At 41.8% G+C, this 21,377-nt stretch overlaps 1 protein-coding gene across 23 annotated transcripts in view; it reads right to left on the reverse strand.

Moving 5' to 3' along the window:
- NDRG3 (NDRG family member 3) overlaps positions 1 to 21,377 on the reverse strand; it is a 61,796-nt gene that overhangs the window by 29,207 nt on the left and 11,212 nt on the right. For 11 of the 23 annotated variants that reach the window (XM_021536671.3, XM_085557743.1, XM_021536667.3 and 8 more), the window contains exon 2: positions 3,683 to 3,787. In XM_021536671.3, coding sequence (XP_021392346.1) covers positions 3,683 to 3,739 — 57 coding nt within the window. In that variant the 5' untranslated portion in view covers positions 3,740 to 3,787. Of the gene's footprint in view, positions 1 to 3,682; positions 3,788 to 14,741; positions 15,014 to 16,511; positions 16,609 to 19,661; positions 19,721 to 21,377 lie in introns of those variants that run through there. The other 12 variants (XM_085557751.1, XM_085557737.1, XM_085557744.1 and 9 more) reach the window with 4 other exon arrangements.

Here is a 21,377-nt window from a genome sequence, read left to right on the forward strand (position 1 = left end):
TGGCCCCACCACCACCAAGTGGGCAGTGACAGCCACCACAGCACTGGTGCTATTTAGTACCTCTCTTCATGCAGGGCACTGGGAAGAAGAAGCTGCTGCCACTGCCCCTGCCCTTCTCGCTGTGGCACAGCTGGCTAGGGCGGGCAAGTAGTAAAGGCTTGCCATGCACTGCGCTGGGATGGCAGGACCTGTGGCGCCTCATCACCTCTGGAAAAAACTGCATGCATGCTGTTTAATTTTTCTTTTTAAACATGTCATCACAGAGGCATTACCAACCTCTCTAATTGAGCCAGCAGCATGTCCATCTTCAGAGCCATCAGAGATTGGCTCGGTCAGACATGGTGGAAGCTTCTAGCAGCTTCTCACAGAAGTTACTCCTGTGGCAATCCCTCGCTACCAAAAACCAGGCTGTGCCAAATCAACATAGCAGCTTAGTACTAAAATTAATAGGAGAAAACGAGGATCACATATGGACAACAGAAACACTCCAAACATTTCTTCTGACTGAACACCCTCATTCCTCTCCATGTGTAAACACATAGCTGTTTTCCTTGCTGCAGAGCCTTGTCTTGTTAATAAGAATAAGGGTTGCTACCTATACTCTGCACTTTGAGACATTTGAGATATCCGCAAATCTGTTCTAAGAATCCATTCCCCTCTTTCCTCCTGTGTGTTAAGTATGGAACTGTGGCCACGTTTTGAGCAGGACATAGCAAAACCCACTAAATCCTGAGTATCGGGAAAAAGAAAATAAAAAGCAGTCTCCTCCTTATTTCAGTTTGAGACCCTGAAATTAACTGAGTTTTCTGACACCAGCATCAGCTCACGAAGTAGGTCAATTCAGTCAGTCATTTCTTTATGGAGAAACGAGAAACTTCTGTATATGGCACTGGATTTGAATGGTGCATGCTAAGCAAAAAATAAGGTGATCTGAATTTGTACTTAGAAAAGTCTGACATTCCCCAAGTGAGTAGGGATGAAATGACACAAAGCAAGGAATGAGGCTCTGAATTGGGCTGCTTGTTGTCAAGGCATACTATGAGGCAAAAGAAGCTGACATGCTGACATGCCCTGACTCTCACATACTTGATTTAACACGCTGAAAATCTGACTTTAAACATTTATTCCTTGTCTTAATTTGAGAAACTTTTAGGCAAGTTTTTCAAGCCTCTGAACATGCCATAGCTGCACCTCAAAGCACAGAGCTGGCTCAGCTGACTCAACCCAGCCTAAGGGCTGCCCATTTCATTTCCTGAATCTGGCTCTGACAATTTAGTAACTTTTCACTGAGGCTGAATTAAGAGGAATCAAAGGTGCCAGAATAATAAAGTGTCATTGGGTAGTTTTTCTGATCAGACAATACTCTCTTTTCCTCTCTCTTTCAACTAAATGGGAACATTTGAAGTTCCTTTGCTTCCCCAGTAAAAAGTCACTGCATTTTAGTAAGCCTCAACAAGGTGAACAAACATAATGTATTTTACTTTACTGCACTTGATATTAGGCTTAAGTTACACACAAACAAAACATTAAAATATTCTTCAAAAGTCAAGCTTGTAACTTTTTGCTGATTTGAGGCAGAACAAAGCCAAGACTCAGTGGTCCACAGTGGCATTACCTATAGCTCAGACAAGTGAACAAGATACAACCCATTTCCACTTCCACTGGTAATTCTACTGGTTTAAGAGTCTGAGACACCAGAGCTCCTTCTCTGTGTACAGTAGCCTTTGTGTCTGAGGAGTTCATGAGCACTCAACTCATTAGCACTTTAAGTGTTACTGCACTATTTCTGGCCATTAAACCATGCTGGCTCAAACTCCTATATCTAAAGTGGGTTGTCAGTAAAAACCTTAGTGAACTGCCACCTCAATAGATTTTGGACTCTGTTATGTCGCACAAAATGGTAGGTTATTGCACCATACCCTCATGCTCCTTAAACTGTCTAAAAAGTACACATGTATTATCTCAAGCTTGAAAGCCTTAATAAGGGCCAGACCTTGGAAGTGGCTGCTCCCTGAGGCCCTCATTTTGGTAAAAGTGTGACAAGGAGAGCCACAGCATACTTCTCCTCCCGTGTAGTAGTGAAGATGATTCTGGAGCTACCCTTCATATTTCTCCCTACTGAGATACTATATATTTCCTGTAACTTCAACACTGAGTCAAGCAAAGAAGTAATCATTCTCTGTGTGCCCTTCTGCACCCTGGTTAACACCACTTGGTGTTCTGTTTGGGTGAGCACTCTGCATTTGAACCACAATGGACACCACAGCAAGAACTGGATGGGGCTGACCAGGCAATACTTGACAGAAAGACTGGAAACTTATAAAGTGCAAACCACTTTGATTTGGCACATCTCAATGTCTCTTACTTAGGTCAGCCGACTGAAGCAAGGGAAATCTACCCAGTTCAAACACAGAAAATCCTAGGAGAATCATAAGCAATATCTGGGCCACTGCATTTAGGAAGCTTGTCTTCTGTAAGTGTTTATCTCTTGTTTTGAAATTACAAACTGCCCTCAAAGCCTGTATTCCATATTTTTATTTGCTGATCTACACTGATTTTGTACTTTCCAGACTCACCCTTCCAGGAAACATTTTTTTTTAAAAATGGAAGCCCAGTAGTCAGCACTAGTCTGTCAGATCAGGCAGCTGGACTGCAGATTTCAGTTGAGTTTTTAGATTTCACAGATACTAAAAACAGGTATGCTAGAACACCAAAGAAATGAGCAAAAACTAATCTGTACAGGTTAAAACATAGCAGAATTCCAGAGATTTCGCCCATTTTGTGGAGGACAATGCAGTCTTCTGCAAGCACACAGTGAGTGGACAAAGCACCACAGACAGCCCTTGGCAGCACAAGCCAGGTCCTGATCATCAGCCATCAAAGAGCAAAGCCTTAGGAACTCATACCCACACCACTGGACTTGGCTGCGAGCTATGGAAAGTGACCAAACCACATTGCTCATAATCACAGTTTGCAGATGCAAGATGCTAGATCTTGCCTGTAATGAACTTAGGCACTCTCGACAACAGTTTGTGGCAGAATCCACTGAGCCCAGATGGCTCTTCCCCAGCCCATAGAAGACAGAGGGAAAGACAAACAGCTACTGCAATACAATGATTTTCCAAAGTCTCAGTATTGCATAAATCTGGGCTGCGCTAACTGGCCTCTGCAGACATTGAAAGGAAATTACTCTCCATTACTAAATACAAGGAGACAGGGCTGTTTTAGGGGTCAAAACACTAAAGGATCATTTAAGACAGAATATTTTCAACAAAAAAAAAGTAAAAACCAAACCAAACAACAACAACCCAAAACCAAATTAAAACCAGGATACAATACAGCATTTCTCTAACAAGGAGAAATTTATTAGGGGTTCTACAGCTACACTAGGTCAGGAATGGGATCACCATTCCAATTGCTGTCCAGCCTTTGCAAAACCTCAGTACAGACACAACGTACTGTTTGGCCAGGACTCCAAAATTACCTGAGTTGTGGTGGTCTGTCTTTCCCAGAGACTTTGGAAGAGTGGGTAGTGGTAGATTACCAGAGTGGGGATGAATTTATTGGGTTTCAGTACTTAAGGTACTTCAATCTGTGGACAGATTCTGGCAGCTAGGGCTCCTTGCCAGAGACAAAGTAATCCCGAGTACACCTGTGAGGACATAGCAGCAGCCAGCATTACCTTGTCATTCAGGAGTGGCTTGATCTCTGTCAGCTGAACATCCTGCAGTTCATCCATTGTGCTGGAAGTAGAGCTGATTAATCCTCAAAGCAGCAAATAGGGATTCTGAAACAAAGGCATATTGTTAGAAACAGCATTACAAGATAAGCTAATCAAAGAATGCTGAAAGATTTTTCATTAGACTCGTCTGTGCTTCAAATTAAGCCTGCAAGAAGCTGCTTGTTGATGCAACACAAAGAACCTGTAAATGCAGAAGGCAAACCTGTGCTGCTATCACTGTGCTAGTCTGGTTACTCCTTGCCCTGCCCACTGAAAGCTGCCCCTGAAAGCTCAGGTCTTTCAAGTGAGAAACTGCTTCTACTTCCATGCATTGCTGGTATTTCAGCCATAGCTTGTCTGGAAATAAACTGGAAATTACTTGATCAGCAGAATGAAAAACTATTTAATATGTGGCAATACTGACTTCCCCTGCCATGCCCTACGTACCCAAACCCCAGCATCCTGCTACCAAAGGCAAGGCTGTGCTGTATTCCTGAGACATACAGTCAAAACCACATCCACACACAGGAGACAGAGGTGTGGAGATCCACGGTCCTTTGCTGGCAGAACATAAGAGAGTACACAACTCAGGGCAGCCCTTGCTGTACAAGGTGAGATACAAAAATTGCCCTAGATAGTGCTGTTCCAGTGGAACATGTGCAGACAACACTGTTAGCTTGGCAGCCCAAACCATCATTCTATCAGATAGTGCAGAGTCAGCAAAGGAAAGAAAAAATTGTAATCAACAGTATAAGAAGCTGCCATATGTCTGTGGGAAATTGCTGCTACCACAGAACCAGAGGAGAAATCTTTGACTATAAATACAGCAATGAAGATGGAAGAATAATATGGATGAGTTTACACGGCATTTAATTTTTACTCTAGACACTCTAGCTGTGTTTCCAGACAGAAGAATTTCTAGTGCAAGCACCTGCAAGCAACATAAAAATGGCTCTGGGAAGAGATGATCATACCTGATGGTGCAGACTACCTGGTTGTTCAGGAAAATTGTACCTATTACTGCAGCTGAAATAAATGAAGCCATCAACTTCATTTGATGGAACAGAAGTAAGCATGTGGTGGACTTCCTGGGCATCAGCTGAATGTGCCAGGAAAGTACCTTTGAATACTGTCACAAATCAAATTCTTTGACTAAGATATTACAGGCTACTAACCACAGAAGAAAAAGAGTGGAAAAATAACAATTGTGTTTGCCACCCACCTTAATTCAACACAAACATGAGCTGTGGAGGAGGGATCCCCTTCACCCCAGATGCTGTGCAAAGCTGCACCCTTTGTGCCAGAACTAACACTGGGTGGGGGATGAAGCCAGTCTGTCATGAAAAAAAAACCCAAAAAACAAAATGCCTTTCCTTCTGAAAATCAGCCATAGGGACATCTGAAAATCAGCCATAGGAACATCTGTCTCCTTTCGCTCCTTTGCTTTGGGAAACTCAATTATTTTTCTTTTTCAGACCTTTTTTTGCTGTAAAACATACCAGTTGTGAGAGTTCCAAGAAATCAGTTAATCTACAGGCAACAACCCCCTTACTCCACAATGAATTTTTATTCAAAAGAGGAGTAAGAGCCGTTATGTACTGCACTGTAAGCCCCAGAGGAAAGCTCTTTACTGTCATACTGCTAAGATATTATGGAATTTAAAAAAAATATTTCTAACAACTTCCATATACACTGGGACTGATCAAGAGCTCAACATCTACCAGGTTCTCTCCAGAACAGCATCACATGAGGCTACAGACACAAAAGGAATTGCAAACAAGCATCACAAAGCTTATCTGAAGATAAGGTGCAGACAGGTGACACAGTGCTAGAATGACCACCTTCACCTTATTAGCTGGAGAGCATATTCCTTCTCTTATGCTCCTTTGAAAAGACACCTACTGGTGGCAGGCAAGAAGGTCATGCTTATTCTTGGGGTCACCCAAGAGACAAAGAATTTGTCCACTCTACCCAAAGGAATGAAAAAACTGGTACACACCAGCCACCATTCTCTGTGAGTTTGTTTACATGTGGGAGTTTTCCTGAGCCTTGGGTTCACACCTTGCACTTTTGCCTAAACCAGAGTCTACAGAGAAGGAGGACACCAATATAATAACCCCTCTCTACTGAACTGTGGCTGACCAAAGAACACCTCAGAGCACCAATTGCTCTGCATTAGATTGCTCAAAGAAACTTTTGCTACAGCCTTGCAGATATCTCTTCTAGTTTCCCCTGAGCTATACAAAGTTCCAGAGAGGCCCAAGATGCATCCTACACAAATCTGCCCAGGTACACTGTTTGCTGTCAATACAAGCACATCCATGAAGTGCGCAAACTCTAGAGACGGACTGACACACATTGTTAATCATTTATTACATGAAAAAAAAAAAAAACCTAGTAGGGGTTCAAAGCAAGGATTATCAAATGCATTTATCTCATCAACTTTGATTTAATACGTGGTCTCTAGATACAACTACAGCGCACACAATAAACAATATTGAAACAACTCTGAAATTAATCTGATGTTTACCTTCCTAGTCCATTATTGCTCCAAATGCTGTCTCAAGGGAAGGAGGTTCTCTAGGGCAGCGGCTGTTAGCCATAATGTGCAATGTGCTGCCCCTTCCTTAAAGCAGGCTGGACAGCAACAAAAAAGGGCTGCTGATTTAGGTACTGAGATTTATATGAAACTTCCTTGAGACAGAAGAGACAACCTTCCTTAACACCAGCTGGGTTCAAATAGCTGTGAAAATCTCTGTAGGGAAGTTCACAGAAGAGTAAAAGACTTGCTTTCCAGAGAGTCTGCAGCACAGTCAGCCTGGGAAGCTCCTCAGCTCATAGCACATTCTCACCCAGAAGTAAGAACTATGAAGGGTGCATCCAGTGGGACCCAAACACTTAGGTGAGCCAGGAAGCCACTGACAACTGCTCAACTGAGAGCAAAATCACACAGAAAGATTAAACCTGCACAGCCTCAGATGGTGGATTTTTTTTCTAAACATTTTGATTCTATATCTAATCACCTAGCTTGTAAAGTTTTTTGAAGGCTTTTTGAAGGAAAAGGTACAGGGGGTCACCATTACTCCATGCAAGCAGCTTTTTTAGCTTGCTGAACCAGCTCTTCCCAATCCACTCACTAGTGAGCTCTCCAGAAAATGGCTGGCACAGCCTCAGCACATCATTTTATTCTGGTCAGAAGGTATTCTATTGGCAGATGTACATACTTTTCCCAAAATCGTGGCAAGCTCAGTGTGATTGCCCTAGATTAAATCTGGGTAATTTGTCACTACAGCATGAAATCTACTAGCTCTATATGACTATTTGCCATAATTTCACCTAAACACCTTGCTATGCCAACAGTAACGTGTGTTTTGGTTTGAAACATAGCAAATGGGCACATTTGAGCAAAAAAGGCCTCAAAAACTCTCAAAAAAGGATGCTTTGTAGTAGAGAGACCTTTGTAGAACACATCTCCCATCTCCAAGTGCAGAGGCATAGGAAAGGGAGAGGTGTTGGTTAGCTGGGCTATCCTCTCTTCCAACCATTTTCCTAAAGACTACTTGAAAAAGCTCTAGGAGCCAATTCTCTCCCTCCATTCCTCCTATTATTTAAAGAGACAAACATGTCATTTCATAAGCTGAAAGCAAGTTTAAAATACCACAACAAAGCAGCATAAATATCCATAACACTGAAAAGCCTTTTGTAGAAGACAGGCCACAGGCAAAGCAAAAGGTTCACCTGAAACAATCCATGTATAAATCACACTTTTTTTTTTTTCCATAAATGGCCCAGTACCACTTGCTTTGCAAGTATTCCTCTTGCTTCTATTTATATATTACTATAAACACACTCAAATCCCCCCAGCTGAAACTGTCTATCCCTCTCCAAAGGTTTCCTAAAGGCTGAAGTAGATTCTATATTCTTTGAAAACCACTTAGACAAATCCAGGAAAGATGTGGTGAATTATTAAGCACAGAGACTAGAATCAGGGTAGAAGACAGAAGGCTAAAAAAAAAACAAGGCAGGTGAGCCCCAGAAAGAAACCATCAACCTATAAATAAGATCTTAAATATGTGTTTGCATGTTTACTCTAAGACAAGGCTGATCTCAATTTACACCATTTCAATATACAAAGAAAGAAACTGGAATTCAGCTCAGTAGTCAAGAGCATGAGCACTACAGGCCTGGACCTACCAAGTGTGAGCGGCACTATCTGCAGGTTCCGAGGCTCTGCTTTCTGGTCATTGAAGCTCTGGCACAGCTGCTTCCTGCAGGGTTAGGAACTGCAAGAGCTGCATCTTGAGTTCAAATGTTTTCTTATGGAGGTACAATCTCTCCACACTATCTAGGAACTCAGTGCAACAAAACCTTGCATTCAGAGTATAAAAATTCTTGGATTTTCACCTCAATTTGACTATAGCTTATAATGTGTCACCTCCATAGCCACTTACACTCTTACTTCATATATTAACCACACTGAGGCAAAATTACACCCATCAGTTGTCAAGCTATGCTGCAAAACATGGCATTAAATGTACCTACACATATACTCCCTCATTTGGCAGACAACAGGGGCAAGCTGAAGAAGCTCCTCTCTAGGGACTCACAGCCATAACAGTCTGGGTAAGGTTCCAGAGAACCACTCCCTGACAAGCCAGCTACATCTTATAAGATGGAAAGCAGAAGTGTTGCTCCCAGGTATGCAAAGGAAGATTGGAACAATCCCACAACTTACAACCCATGCCAGAACCAAGGTACACCACCCATGGTCTGCAGGCTTACTGCATTTATTTCTTGAACCATTTTGCTGTGTAGCTCTCCACTGCAACTCCTCCTTTTCTTTATCAGGGGATTCCCACTTCCTGTGCCTCCTGTGTTGCTCTCCCACAGACGTGAAAAACAGCTACCTGACAGGGCTCCTCAGCCTGGCCAGGCAGACCACAGTCTTGGCATATAGATCTCAGCTAATTTTCATTTATGGGCCTTGAAACCCTTGTGCATTCCTGTTCTGTTGCTCCTCTACCCTGTGCAAGCCTCTAGACAGTAGTGTGCTTCCCAAAACCTGCACAGGCTACTCTGTTTTCTATACTAAAATGCCTGCTGACATGATAAACTTCCAGAGAAACAGACAAAGGGCCCAAATTCAGTTTCTAAATATCTTCCAAGGTTGCTCACTTTGCATTCCAGCTCATGTATTTTTGGAACTGTGCCACATGGTGCTCCACCTCCAAGATAAAATGTGTGCCTACAGAAAGAAACTGTGTTCTGCTTCACCAGTGCAGTCCCAGGTTTCACTGTTGCCAAAACGATTTTTGCTTTTATATTCCCTTCATATATATGTGTAGCTCTGTAGATTATCGCTGCATAGTTATATAGCTCCTAGCTAACTCTGGTACTCTTCCCTACCCTGATAGGCAGAAAGACAAAACACATTCCAGAAGCTCCAAGCCCTGGGGGCCCAAGATTAGATTCTCTAGGAGCCAAGGCTGAAACAAGGTTTTCGAGATACATTTTCATAAACAAAGTTTAGTTCTTATCTAAGAAGGGGAAGAAATCAGAAAAGGGTAGAACCAGGGAGGAACTACCTGTGCTTCTAATTGGAGATTCTTGTCAATTATGCTAATTTGATAAACTTACAAAACCGTATTCACCCTGTGTGGAGGTTGGCAGTTTTCCATATCTGCCCCTGGAGGTCCCCAATAAAAACCAGCCTGTATATTACCTCCTATACTAATATTGTCTCAAAAGTGTTTTGTTTTATTCCTAACTCTTTAAGGAATCACTGCACTTGAGCAAAGCAATAGCAGCTTCCTAAGCCATTATTTTACATCCCTGGAACCTGAGCTACACATAGGACAGAACTGACAGCTGGTGCATATAGTTTCTGAAGTGTTTAAACAAGACCTACATTTAACAAAGGTTTTGTAAGGAAAAGGTCTATGCCCAGCTTTCCATTAATTCTGGATTAATCCAATTTTAATTAAAAGCAATGTCATACTGCCATAGGCGTAACTGAGCTCAGCAAGCAGGACACAGCTCCTGCCGATTGCCTGAATTAACAGGCATTGACTATAGGGCTAATTAAGCAAGAATGCTGTGTCTTTGAAGTGTTTTACATATACCTGGACCAGTGCCCATGAAAACACTGAACTATGCTGAGCGCCCCTATACAGGACAGTCCAAGAAGTTTTAGAGCGGTGATACCCAGGATCTAAACTGGAATGAGAAACTTCTGTGATGAAAATTGTGCAAATTATTGTCTTTGAAACAGAGTCTCTTCTGATTATAGCATCCCTTCCAAACAGTTTTGCAGCATTTCCCTTCTCCCCAAGGCAAATGAAATAAGCTGTGACTGTTACTACCAGTCACTATTACGTATGGGTCACAGTTTTGGAGACAGGCACACAACTTAGCACACCAAAGGTCACACAACAACAGCCCAGATTTGTTGATGGATGCTCCCTTTTACAGGGGGCCCAAAAATCCCCACAGCTGACACCTGATTAGTCGAGATCTCAACACTGCCCAGCTTACTGGCCAGTGATATGCCTGCATTCAGGACTGAATGGGAGTGGCTGGGGCCCCCAGTTTGAGTTCCAATCCAACCTAGCACTGCCTCACCCGGGGACTTGTTTACTTCTATAACAAACTAGGCTGGCCAAACTGGGTTTCTATTCTTGCCAAATTTATCTGTTCAACTTCAGACCAGCTGTAGCTGTAACAAGTCATGTTACTCACATGATGTTCTATGTCCTTTCCTGCCCAATGGCATCACACTAAAACAATACTGGTGTTACCCAGTGTCAGAGCTCACACAGCTCAGACTAAACCACAGACCCCTTATTGCCAGTTTCAGGGTGAAGGACATGTTCACATGGATCTGTTCCAAGATGCTTTCACATCTACTGGTAACTACTTCCACTAGCCCTGTAGTTCAGAAGATCCAACCCTGGCACAGGCGAGGGCTCTTGAGGGTTTTGGCTAGATGTTTATCCAAATCAGTTTTGATTTGCTTTTTGGATTTGATCAGCACTGTCACCATCAAGGCATCCACAGCACCTTCTCCTCCTGCCATCTCCTCCGTTGTCCTGTGTCCCCACCCTTCAGTACTCACTATGTGTAACTGACCTCAATTGCTCCCCAGCACACATCCACCCAAGTGGGGAAAATGCTGTCTTCAGCAGGAACATGCTTTTAAGCAGCTTATGATGAAATCTGACTGCTTTCCACCAGATCCTTCAATTTCCTCCACAGTATTATTTTCAAGCTTGTTTCTGCATCATTTCAGCCATGCTTCCTACTAACCCACTGTTTTCACACTTTAAATGAAAAAAAATTAATCAAATGTGAATACATATTGCATTGAGCAAAGTAAAGCGTTCCAGAGCAAAGTGGACTGGAAATCTGTTTAAATGAGATTTGAACAATGATTTTTATCATTAAATACCACTTTTCAACTTACTGAAATACTGATTTTGCATTTTATTTATCTTATTGAAAAAGTTGCATTTTCACTAAACATTTAATCACAGTGACTCAAGGCCAGGTTAGATGGGGCTTGAAACAACTTGGTCTAGTGGAAGGACTTAAAGGGCCCTTTCAACCCAAACTATTCCACCAAACTGAGCCTTTTGCTGTCTGTGAGGAACCAGTGTTTAAGTTACTGTATAGCTAAACAAAGAATTAGTTAGACCTCAGTTTTCATATTTTCTAATGCAATTTTGATTGATTTTTTTATTTCATTTGTGTGGGGTGCTATTGGGATAGAAGAAAAATATTGAAATCAAATGCCTAAGAAAAAATTCGCAGAGTAACTTTTTTTTAAACTTTGTGTTCACTCAAATACATAAACTGTACAACCTAAATCCAACATAGTAACGTATTCACTGGTGAAGATTATCTTTTTGCATGAACAGTGTAATACACACACACAAATATATGTGTAGTCTGGATAAACCAAACTTAAAAATCATCAGACAGGAAGAAGATCAGGAAGAAAAAATAGTTCTGCTCCTCAGCAGCTAAGAAGACAAAAATGCTTCTGGTTCAGTTCATTCAGGTAAAGAAGAGCCCTTCACTGTGCTGTACATGTATATACATATAAACCACTTCTAGTGTCTTTGCAGCTTTTCTTCTTCACTCAAACTTGAAAAAAAAAATTTTTGGCCATCAGAAAGTAGTATACTTCCAGGCAAAAGCTGACCAAACACTTCAACAGCTCCAATTCCAAGTCATCCACCATGTGAGAGAATTCATACATTTTATCACAGCAAATACATATTGTTAATATTAAATACTGATTATTAGTAAAAATATCGAAATACATAGAAGACAGACATTAAGTCTTGGGATGCAGTTTCACTATCTTAATCTGCTCTAGCTGCAGGCTGCTTGCAAAAGGGGCATTCACAGGACAGACAAATTTTAAGACCATATTGTATGAAAAACAAATTGCTAAAATAAGATTTTTATTATATGCTTTTTGTCCTTTCATCTTCATTAACGAAATATTCCTCTTATGTGTGTAGTACTGCTCCTTGAGTTCTCAGAACAAGCTCTTTCCTTTTTGGCCCAACCTCTGTCATTGAAGGACAACCTCTTGTCAAGTATCGGTGCCATTACTTCAGACTCATTGAGACTGCCACATAGCTGTCCCTTCCATAATTTCCAGTCTGTAAATTTGCTTCCAAGCAGAAAACATCCCTGTGTATGTCAGGATGAATTGCATGTCCCTCCTGAGGCAGCTGGCCAGGAGAAGCCACTTCACTTAGCACACTTAAAAACAGTAATGGATACAGGACAGACAATTCAGGACCAGTTCAGGAGGTAATTGCATTACTCATTTAAAACAATTGTGAATTTCTGCCAAAAGGGATGCTCCTGTCTTCCCTCCTGTCCTAGGTTGTAAGATAAGCTTGTATTCTATTTGCCATCTGTTGGAGGTTGGGCAGGTTTGTTATCTTTTCCAAGAACAATGGTTTGCTCCGAAGAGGTAATGGTTTGTTAATGGGCCATTGACTGACTCACTGCAGGGCTGGTAAGGTAATACCATCCCATTGTGAGATGCTCCACCCAGAGGGGGAAGCCAAGCACTCTTTTATTGTATAAAGGGGTACCTTTTGGGAGACAGAGCAGCTCTCTCTCTCTTTGCGGGATTCCCAGAGAAGCAGCTCCTTCGGCAGGATTCCCAGAGAAACGGCCGGAGCGCGGTGAGGCGGCGGCGGCGGAGCTCGGAGGCAGCCCCGGCGCAGAGGAAGACCTGCCCAACTGCCACCAGATCTTCAGAGAAAACTATACCCTTCTAAAGATCACCACTGCAGCTGCAATTCATCAGCCACTGCAAGAGGAGCAGCTATCATTTCAACCGGACTGCTACCAACACCCCGAATCCTCAGGTTGTGGACTTTATCACTAGTTTTGTTTGTACTGATTGCATTTGCCTTTTTTAAATTGTTATCTAGTTTTCTCCTAGTAAAGAATTGTTACTCCCATTCCCATATCTTTGCCTGAGAGCCTTTTAATTTAAAAATCCTAGTAATTCGGAGGGAGGGGGTTTACCTTCTCCATTGCACAGGAGGCTTTTGCCCTCCTTCACAGACTCCTGTCTTGTCAAACCAAGACACCTCCCTACACCAGATAGAACTTCCTACCTCTCCTTCCCTTGCACCAGGCTGATGATTATGCCGTAACATGGCAAATCAGATCTCCTTACCCTCTCTCTCGTGTTTTTTCCAGGGCTACCTTTCACTTGGATCAGTGAACGGACTGATGAAAAGGCTCCTCATGTGCCATCTTTTTTTCTAAATCTGTTAAGTATCTTGATTTGAGGTTAGATTGTTAGAAACTACGTGTCTGGTCAGTGTTAGCTCTTCAGCTGCATCAGAGAGCAGATAACGTACCTACACGCTCAGGACACTGATGGAGATGATATGCAGGGGCCTGGACTTAGCTTAAGGTTATGATAAATCTAATCCATTTAGAGAGAGTGTATACAGAACATAGGACAGAAGTCTAATTTTGCTGATTTGAGTTGCCTTGTTGCAGGGTATTATTTCAGGACATATAGAGGAACAAGAGTTTCATTTCACAGCCTCTGAAAGAAAACCCGGACCCTTAAACTCTCTCCTTTGCTTCCCTTGCAGCCAGGCCCCAAACCCTGCCTTGGGGTCTGGCATGCTTGACTGCAACGTCAGCCGGTGTAATGCAGACTTTTTGCCAGGCTAGCATTTTGCTACCTTAGTGAGCTGAAAGAGCCTATCAGAGAGGCTCATAAACTTTAGAACCAAGTCATGTAATGAGGACCAGACATTTAGTGACCTCTGGAACTGCTTCCAAATCCTGCAGTCTAAGTTAATGATCACATACAAAAGGGTAGGGAAATACAAACACAAACTCACTAGAGTCTTCACAGTGCTCTGTGGATACAAATCACTAGGGCTATAAATGAATACTTGAGTACACATCAGCATGGACATTCATGTTATAAGTTTCTGAAATGGATAGAAGCCTTTTGATAAATGAGGTAATAATGTCTTATTTCACAGAGAGTAGAAACACCCCTTGAAGTGCTCAAGGCCAGGTTGGATGGGGCTTTGAGCAACCTGGTCTAGTGGAAGGTATCCCTACCCATGGCACAGGGGTTGAAATAAGATATTTGAGGTCTCTTCTAACCTAAACCAGTCTGTGATTCTGTGATGCAACAATGGACCACATTTTCTTTCAGCCACTGTAAGCATCCTCCCTTACAAATTACGGGGGCAGTTTGCAACACCTGCATAAATACAATAGAGACATAGGTGTCCTGGGTTGTAAGATAAGCTTGTATTCTACTTGCCATCTGTTGAAGGCTGTGCAGGTTTGTTATCTTTTCCAAGAACAATGGTTTGCTCCGAAGAGGTAATGGTTTGTTAATGGGCCATTGACTGATTCAATGCAGGGCTGGTAACGTAACACCATCCCATTGTGAGATGCTCCACCCAGAGGGGGAAGCCAAGCAGTCTTTTATTGTATAAAGGGGTACCTTTTGGGGGACAGAGCAGCTCTCTCTTTGCAGGATTTCCCAGAGAAGCAGCTCTCTCTCTCTTTACGGGACTCCCAGAGAAGCAGCTCTCTCTCTCTTTGCGGGATTTCGCGGAGAAGCAGCTCCTTCGGCAGGATTCCCAGAGAAACGGCCGGAGCGCGGTGAGGTGGCGGCGGCGGAGCTCGGAGGCGGCCCCGGTGCAGAGGAAGACCGGCCCAACTGCCACCAGATCTTCAGAGAAAACTATACCCTTCTAAAGATCACCACTTCAGCTGCAATTCATCAACCATTGCAAGGGGAGCAATTGTCCCAGCAGAACTGCTACTGGCACCCCGACTCCTCAGATTCTGGACTTTCTCACTGGTTTTGTTTGTACCGATTGCATTTGCCTTTTTAAATTGTCTAGTTTTCTCCTAGTAAAGAATTGTTACTCCCATTCCCACATCTTTGCCTGAGAGCCTTTTAATTTAAAGATCCTGGTAATTCGGAGGGAGGGGGTTTACCTTCTCCATTGCACAGGAGGCTTTTGCCCTCCTTCACAGACTCCTGTCTTGTCAAACGAAGAAAGATTTTGGTGCATCAACGTGGGGCTCGAGGGCATTGAAAGGGAAAAAGGATTAACAGTTCTTAAGTAATTTGGTTTTTTGTTGTGTGTGGAAACATCTTAAGCATCACCATGTGGTCTAGTTTACCTTGGTTTGGGTGGCACGTGACCGTAGCTATACTTTTCCCATTTGCAGACCCTTATCTAAAAATGGGTCCTACAACTAAGGCTACTGTGTCTGTTTATCAAGTTTGGCTTCTGGGTTAATTGGGTGAGGAATTCATGGATCTTTAATTTCCTCTGGAAGGCAGGTACATGGATTCATAGCTATCACACGTTAACTGTATGTTTTTGGGGTTACTTTAATAACGGTACCTACTGCGAGGAAATAGCACCTGGGGAAACTTTCTCCCAACCTTTTAACCATCTTTTTGGGTCTGCTCCACCAGTTCTCAAAGGGTTAAGATCCTTTCTAAGTGCGAATGATATCATACAATGGGTGGTGTTGCTGATAGGCCTGTTATATTTAGCACTCAGAGATAAGGGAAGATTAACCTGGATAACTACCCTCACACCTACACCAGAGGCTAGGGATGCTCCTGCAGAACCTGACACTGCCCCAGAGACTCAAGATGCTGCTGCTCCAGAGCCTGACCCTGCCCCACAGCCCACCTCAGAAATGAACCGCCCAGATTGGGTGAGGGTTCTGGTTAAGGAGATACGAGAGATGCTGAAGGAGTGCATTTCCCCAGCTGGTGAGAAACCGGCCCTTTGCCTTGAGGAGGGACAGTCTAATAGTACAACTGTGGAACCCACAGATGTTACAACTGTCCAGGTTCCAGCTGAACCACAAAGGCAGCCTAAACCTAAACCAGTCTGTGATTCTGTGATGCAACAATGGACCACATTTTCTTTCAGCCACTGTAAGCATCCTCCCTTACAAATTACGGGGGCAGTTTGCAAACACCTGCATAAATACAATAGAGACATAGGACAGAAAACACCAGCTACTTAAGCCAAACATCATTCGTAAGAATGACTTGTGTTTGAAGTCAGTTATAAAACTGCATATAAAGCAAATACTTAAATACCATTAGAATGCAAGTGATGTTTTTCATAGAATTAGAAATTCTTTTCTGCAAGCAGCTGGAAGCCAAAGGCAGATGGCACTCTGTACCAAACATGCCTTCCCAAATTTGTTAGATAGGCCTAAGGAGGAAACTGACCTACTCACCAGGTTCCATGGTCACCCAAACCCAGTTTGCTCTCTGCAGATTTCCAGTGGATGTTCTTGGTTCTGGCTGCTTGCGAGTTGAGCTCTTCCTGCAAAAGCTCTGGTCATTACTGCCTGAGATCTGCAGAAGTCCAGCAGGCACATCCTCCTATACTTCTAGGATCCAAGGCCTTGCCTTCCTAAAATGCTAACAGAACTTCTGTTTCCCTTTTTCTCCATCCTTCTTTCCCTCCCTTTCCTCATTACCCCCACACCAATTCCTGTTAAAATCTGAGTGATCAAAATAAAAAACCAAAGCTATCTACTGTGTGAACTGAACTGGGTAAACAACTTATACCAAAAAAAGATCAGTTTTTAGAAAGATAAGCTGAATCTATATAGCTTTGGCTTGCAGTATCTATCAGGTAAAAGCAGTAACTTCTTTTTTCCTCACCCAAAATTCTCCACACTGAAGCCCATTGGTTAGACCAACTCGGACTTTAGTTTTCATTAAGAAGTAACAGTGCAAGTCAAGGTGGTTCCTATTAAGTGAAATTTAGTTTGGTACATTTGGGATATAGAAAACATTCACAAGCTTAAGACAGTTTTGCATCGCATATCTTATGATGGAAATCCATGACCCAAGGGCAACTGCCAACTAGGATAAGCAGTTATTGTAAACAGGCCCCTGAAGATGTTAAACCACAAATATTTTACTTCTTTCAAAACTAACTGAAGATCTCAATACAATTGATTTAGTTCTAATACTCTAGTCCTGAATAAAAGTGAACCATCACATGGGTTTCATGTTCAACCCCTCCATGTTTAGAAAGACTTGGTTACAGCAGATCAATTCCTGATTTCAATCCCTAGAAATCAGCATGAGATGAGGATGTACTACACCAAAGCAACAGTGAAGAAAAAAACTGACACCAAAGTCTAAATTAGTTCCTCAACTAAGAGGCTCACAGCCTCTTTCACAGGTAAGGACAGGACAGCAGGAACATGGCAAGGTTTCTGGAGAAGAGATTATTCTCCAAGCAAGAGTAATTTCAAAGCTGGATCCAGCTGTTCAGGGCCTTACAGATTTGAAAATCTCCAAGGATGTAGATTCTAGCATTACACAGCTTTCTCGTGGCAAAAACAGTTTCCTTTTATCCAATGGGATTTTTTTTGCTGCAAGTGGTATAATCAATGAGATTTTTAACCTGAAAGTATCACAGGCCAGAATAAAAAAGAAAAAAATAAAATTAACACATCAGAAGAATTTAAAAATTCCCTTTCTAAAACTGTTTTATACTGAATAAGGAGTCAACTCAGATACTTTACATTAAAGTTGGAAGAGAAATTCATTTCCTTGTAAATTTTTCAGGGCAGGTGTTAATATATCAAAATAACAGGCTTAATATTAAATTGATTGCCAACTCTGGAAAGTGTTCAATACTTTCCAGAAAAAGAACATGTGAAGAACTGTGCAAGATCTGAGTAGGGCATCATCTAGTCTGATTCAGTTCAAGAGCAAATGTCTAGGATATGGCAAAAGAAGAGCACCTGACAATAATTCCCCTTGGCTTGTACATCCATCTGTACTTAGGCAGCATCTGTCTCTCCTGAGTCCTGTAGAGGCTTCTTCTCCACTGCACTGAAACACTGCTGTTCCTTGTGAACACAGAAGTTATTTATTCTCACACTTCGTGCTGCAGAAGAACAGTAAGGCAGCCTCACCCATGAAATCACCCATGAAATTTTGTGACTCCTTCCTTGAGTCACAAAAATTATCAAGAGCTTGATCTATTATATACAGAATACTTTTACCACACTATTACAAAAATCCCCCAAAATATGCAATATAAAGTAACACACCCTGAAAGATTTTATCAAAAACTAACTATTTCTGACAGACTATTTGAACAGCTCTGAGCAGTCACAACTCCCATTGCCCACACAAGCTGTCCAGAGAAGGAACTTTCCAATGCCCTTAGCAAACAGCAAGGATAAGAACACCAGCCTCAACCCTACAAAAGCCTGACAAAACCTTCTCTAAAGACAGGCTGGCTTGCCAACACTCACCTGGAGAGAAATTATCACTTTTACCTGGTGTAGTATTTCCTTTCCATAACATTACTTGCACATTTCTCCCATATTAACCTTTAAGCAGAATTTAAGCTGATGCAGGTATCTCAGACATAAAATGAAAGCCCTAGTTACTTCTGTGTTTATTTTATTCATTACAACATTACTCTTTTTTCCTCCCTTTCCAAGCTTCACTGCCATATCCTTTTGGAAAATGGCAGCTGTATATATACCCCATGTCCAGTATTGCAATGTCATAGTTGGGGTATCTAAAAAAATCCTCAGAAAATATTTTAAATGTTCCAAAGAAGGGTAGTCATACATAAGATGTAAGAAAGACAGTCAGGTGAGCTGTGGTACAATCAGGCACCAAACCCAATTGTAAAGAGTATCATATTCATTTAAGTCACCATGAGGGAACCAAAGCATGGGTACTCTTTGGAGCCTTGTCCACAGCAATTTCAGCTAATGAGTTTTAGCTGACTAGTGGAGAGGTCTGAAAGCACCCATGGAGCACAGGACATGCAGTTATCTGTGAAACCTCAGTAATACAATTACTCTGGATCATAATAACACTTTAAAAGTAAAATGATAATAACTCACTTTACCACCAAACATTTCCTCAGCACCTCAAGAGGCAGATTCAGTCTTGAGCACAGCCGTGCTCTGTTCAGGAGCAAAGTGTCCCCAAGGAGACACAAGGTCCTTGAGACCACATCCTAACACAAGCGACCATGAGTGGCTAGCTCAGCAATACCAGCAGACTCCACCACTCCACTCCCTACTCTTTCAAACTCCAAATATCTCAAGGATTTGCAGATTAAGGTCATAGCTTTTATTTCATGAACTGGAAATAATGACATGCTTATCTGACTAGATACCCTTCTGCAGGTCAGAAGCAGATGTTAAACAACTCAAAAGCACATTTAATTTGAGCATTTTATGAATTTGTTAGTGAAGTTTGTCTTTACAGTTCAGTAAAGAAATGTTTAGCAAGGTGCTAAATTGGCCTAAAACTGCAAGAAATGAATTCTGCCAATAAATATGCAAACACAACAAAGCACAGGTAAAAAACCACAAATAATAGTACCTGTACACTGAAGCCATGTCCAGTTTCCATTAATCCAAAACCACCTGCTTTTCCAACTCCTGTGGAACAATCCAAAAATAATGCTATTTAACTGATTGCTATTTTAATGTCATATTATTTCTGTAGTAGAGGCAGCTGGAACTAGCACTACAGCGTAAGAAAGTGCCACCATCCCAGCTCATGGTCACACAAAGAGGGTACATTAAGTCTTGCTGTCACAGAAGTTTTAATACTCCAATCACAACCTGAAAACATCAGACACAAGGTGAGGCTGTATGTCCTGAGCTGCAAGAACTGTATTTGACTTTACTAGGTATTTCTACTATAATATTTTGTTGAGAAGTTGTACTGATTTTCCCAATGAAAACTGATCAGAAGGGCCATTTTAGCCTGTCAGGCTGCATATACCTTCTCCATCGTTTGAAAGGATTTCTCTTGTGCACAGAGCTCTAGAGCTAAGCTTACAAAGCTCCATGAACAGCATTCTGATGAAGTGTTAACTGCAGAATAAATCAGCTTAAATCCAGGGAATTGCTCCAACAGATTAAAGACTTGATGCCAAAGAAGGAGGTCCCGCTCCCACTTTAGAAATATCTCACTTTGTTTTGAGCCTGCAATCTATTATTTCCATTTGGTGGTCTTAGTTTTTTTTATCAAAAGAGACAGTGAATAATAGGTTCACATACATGCCATGCTGCTAAGACTGTGCTTTCATCATACCCTATTCAAAGACATCTTTTTGAAACTTAAGAGCTTTGATCTATTTATCATTCTTTACAAGGAACTCATTGCACACCTTTGATCATTCACATCAGCCTTTTCAGAATCCCTCCCAATTTCAGTGGGTCTTTGAGAGCGATGGGACTAGAACTCATGCAGCACTCACAACACAGCTGCACTGTGAGCTTACATACCACTGTTTCCTAGTTTGATCGCTATTAGTTTTCCATGAGCATCTAACCTTCAATTTGCTTTGCTAAACAATTAAATTGTATTTTGATAGAGCTGCCTATTATAAACCCCAGTTCTGCCTCTGAATGGAAAAGAAATTCAGAACTCATCACTGTAGACATACAATGGTAGCTGCAGTCCAGCTGCATTACTTCCCTGCTGAATTTAAAATGCTACTTTATCACTTAGTGCCACAGGAATTTTTTTAATGTTTCCTCAGAGCTAACAATGATAATGTAGGTTTATTGATAAAAATAAATGTCATCTGTCTTCAGTTTCTTTCTCCAACTTTGACTTACTGTGCTTTTGGCTTCCACATCATTCTCTGGCAATAAATAAAATAAATTTTCCATCTGTCTGATTATAGCTATGTTTTTATTGGATGTCCCAATAGCCCTCATAGTCTCAGAAATGTCAGTTATTCTTCACTGACCTCGTGCACCAGTCACTCTTTCATAAAGCTTTATTACTTCCCTTTGTCCTCCCAGTGGCTTCCTTCCAAGGTGCAAAGTCCTAAACGGTTTAATGTCTCCTTCTCTCTTCTAATTCCATGCCTTTGCTCTCTCATCACCATTCCCTCTCTTTTCTAATTCTCTTATACTCAAGAGTTTGCCAGATTATGCCGATAATGAGCTCCAGTGTTGATTATTCATATGATTTTACTGCTTTATAGGACTTCCTCAAGGAGATATATCAGAGTTTCTCTTTGGAAATGTGCCTTAATACTGCCACAAACCTTCATAAATGTTTATGCAACCTTTGACA

The sequence above is a fragment of the Lonchura striata genome, chromosome 20, assembly GCF_050655825.1.
Source record: "Lonchura striata isolate lonStrDom1 chromosome 20, ASM5065582v1, whole genome shotgun sequence".
Taxonomy (NCBI): Eukaryota; Metazoa; Chordata; class Aves; order Passeriformes; family Estrildidae; genus Lonchura; species Lonchura striata.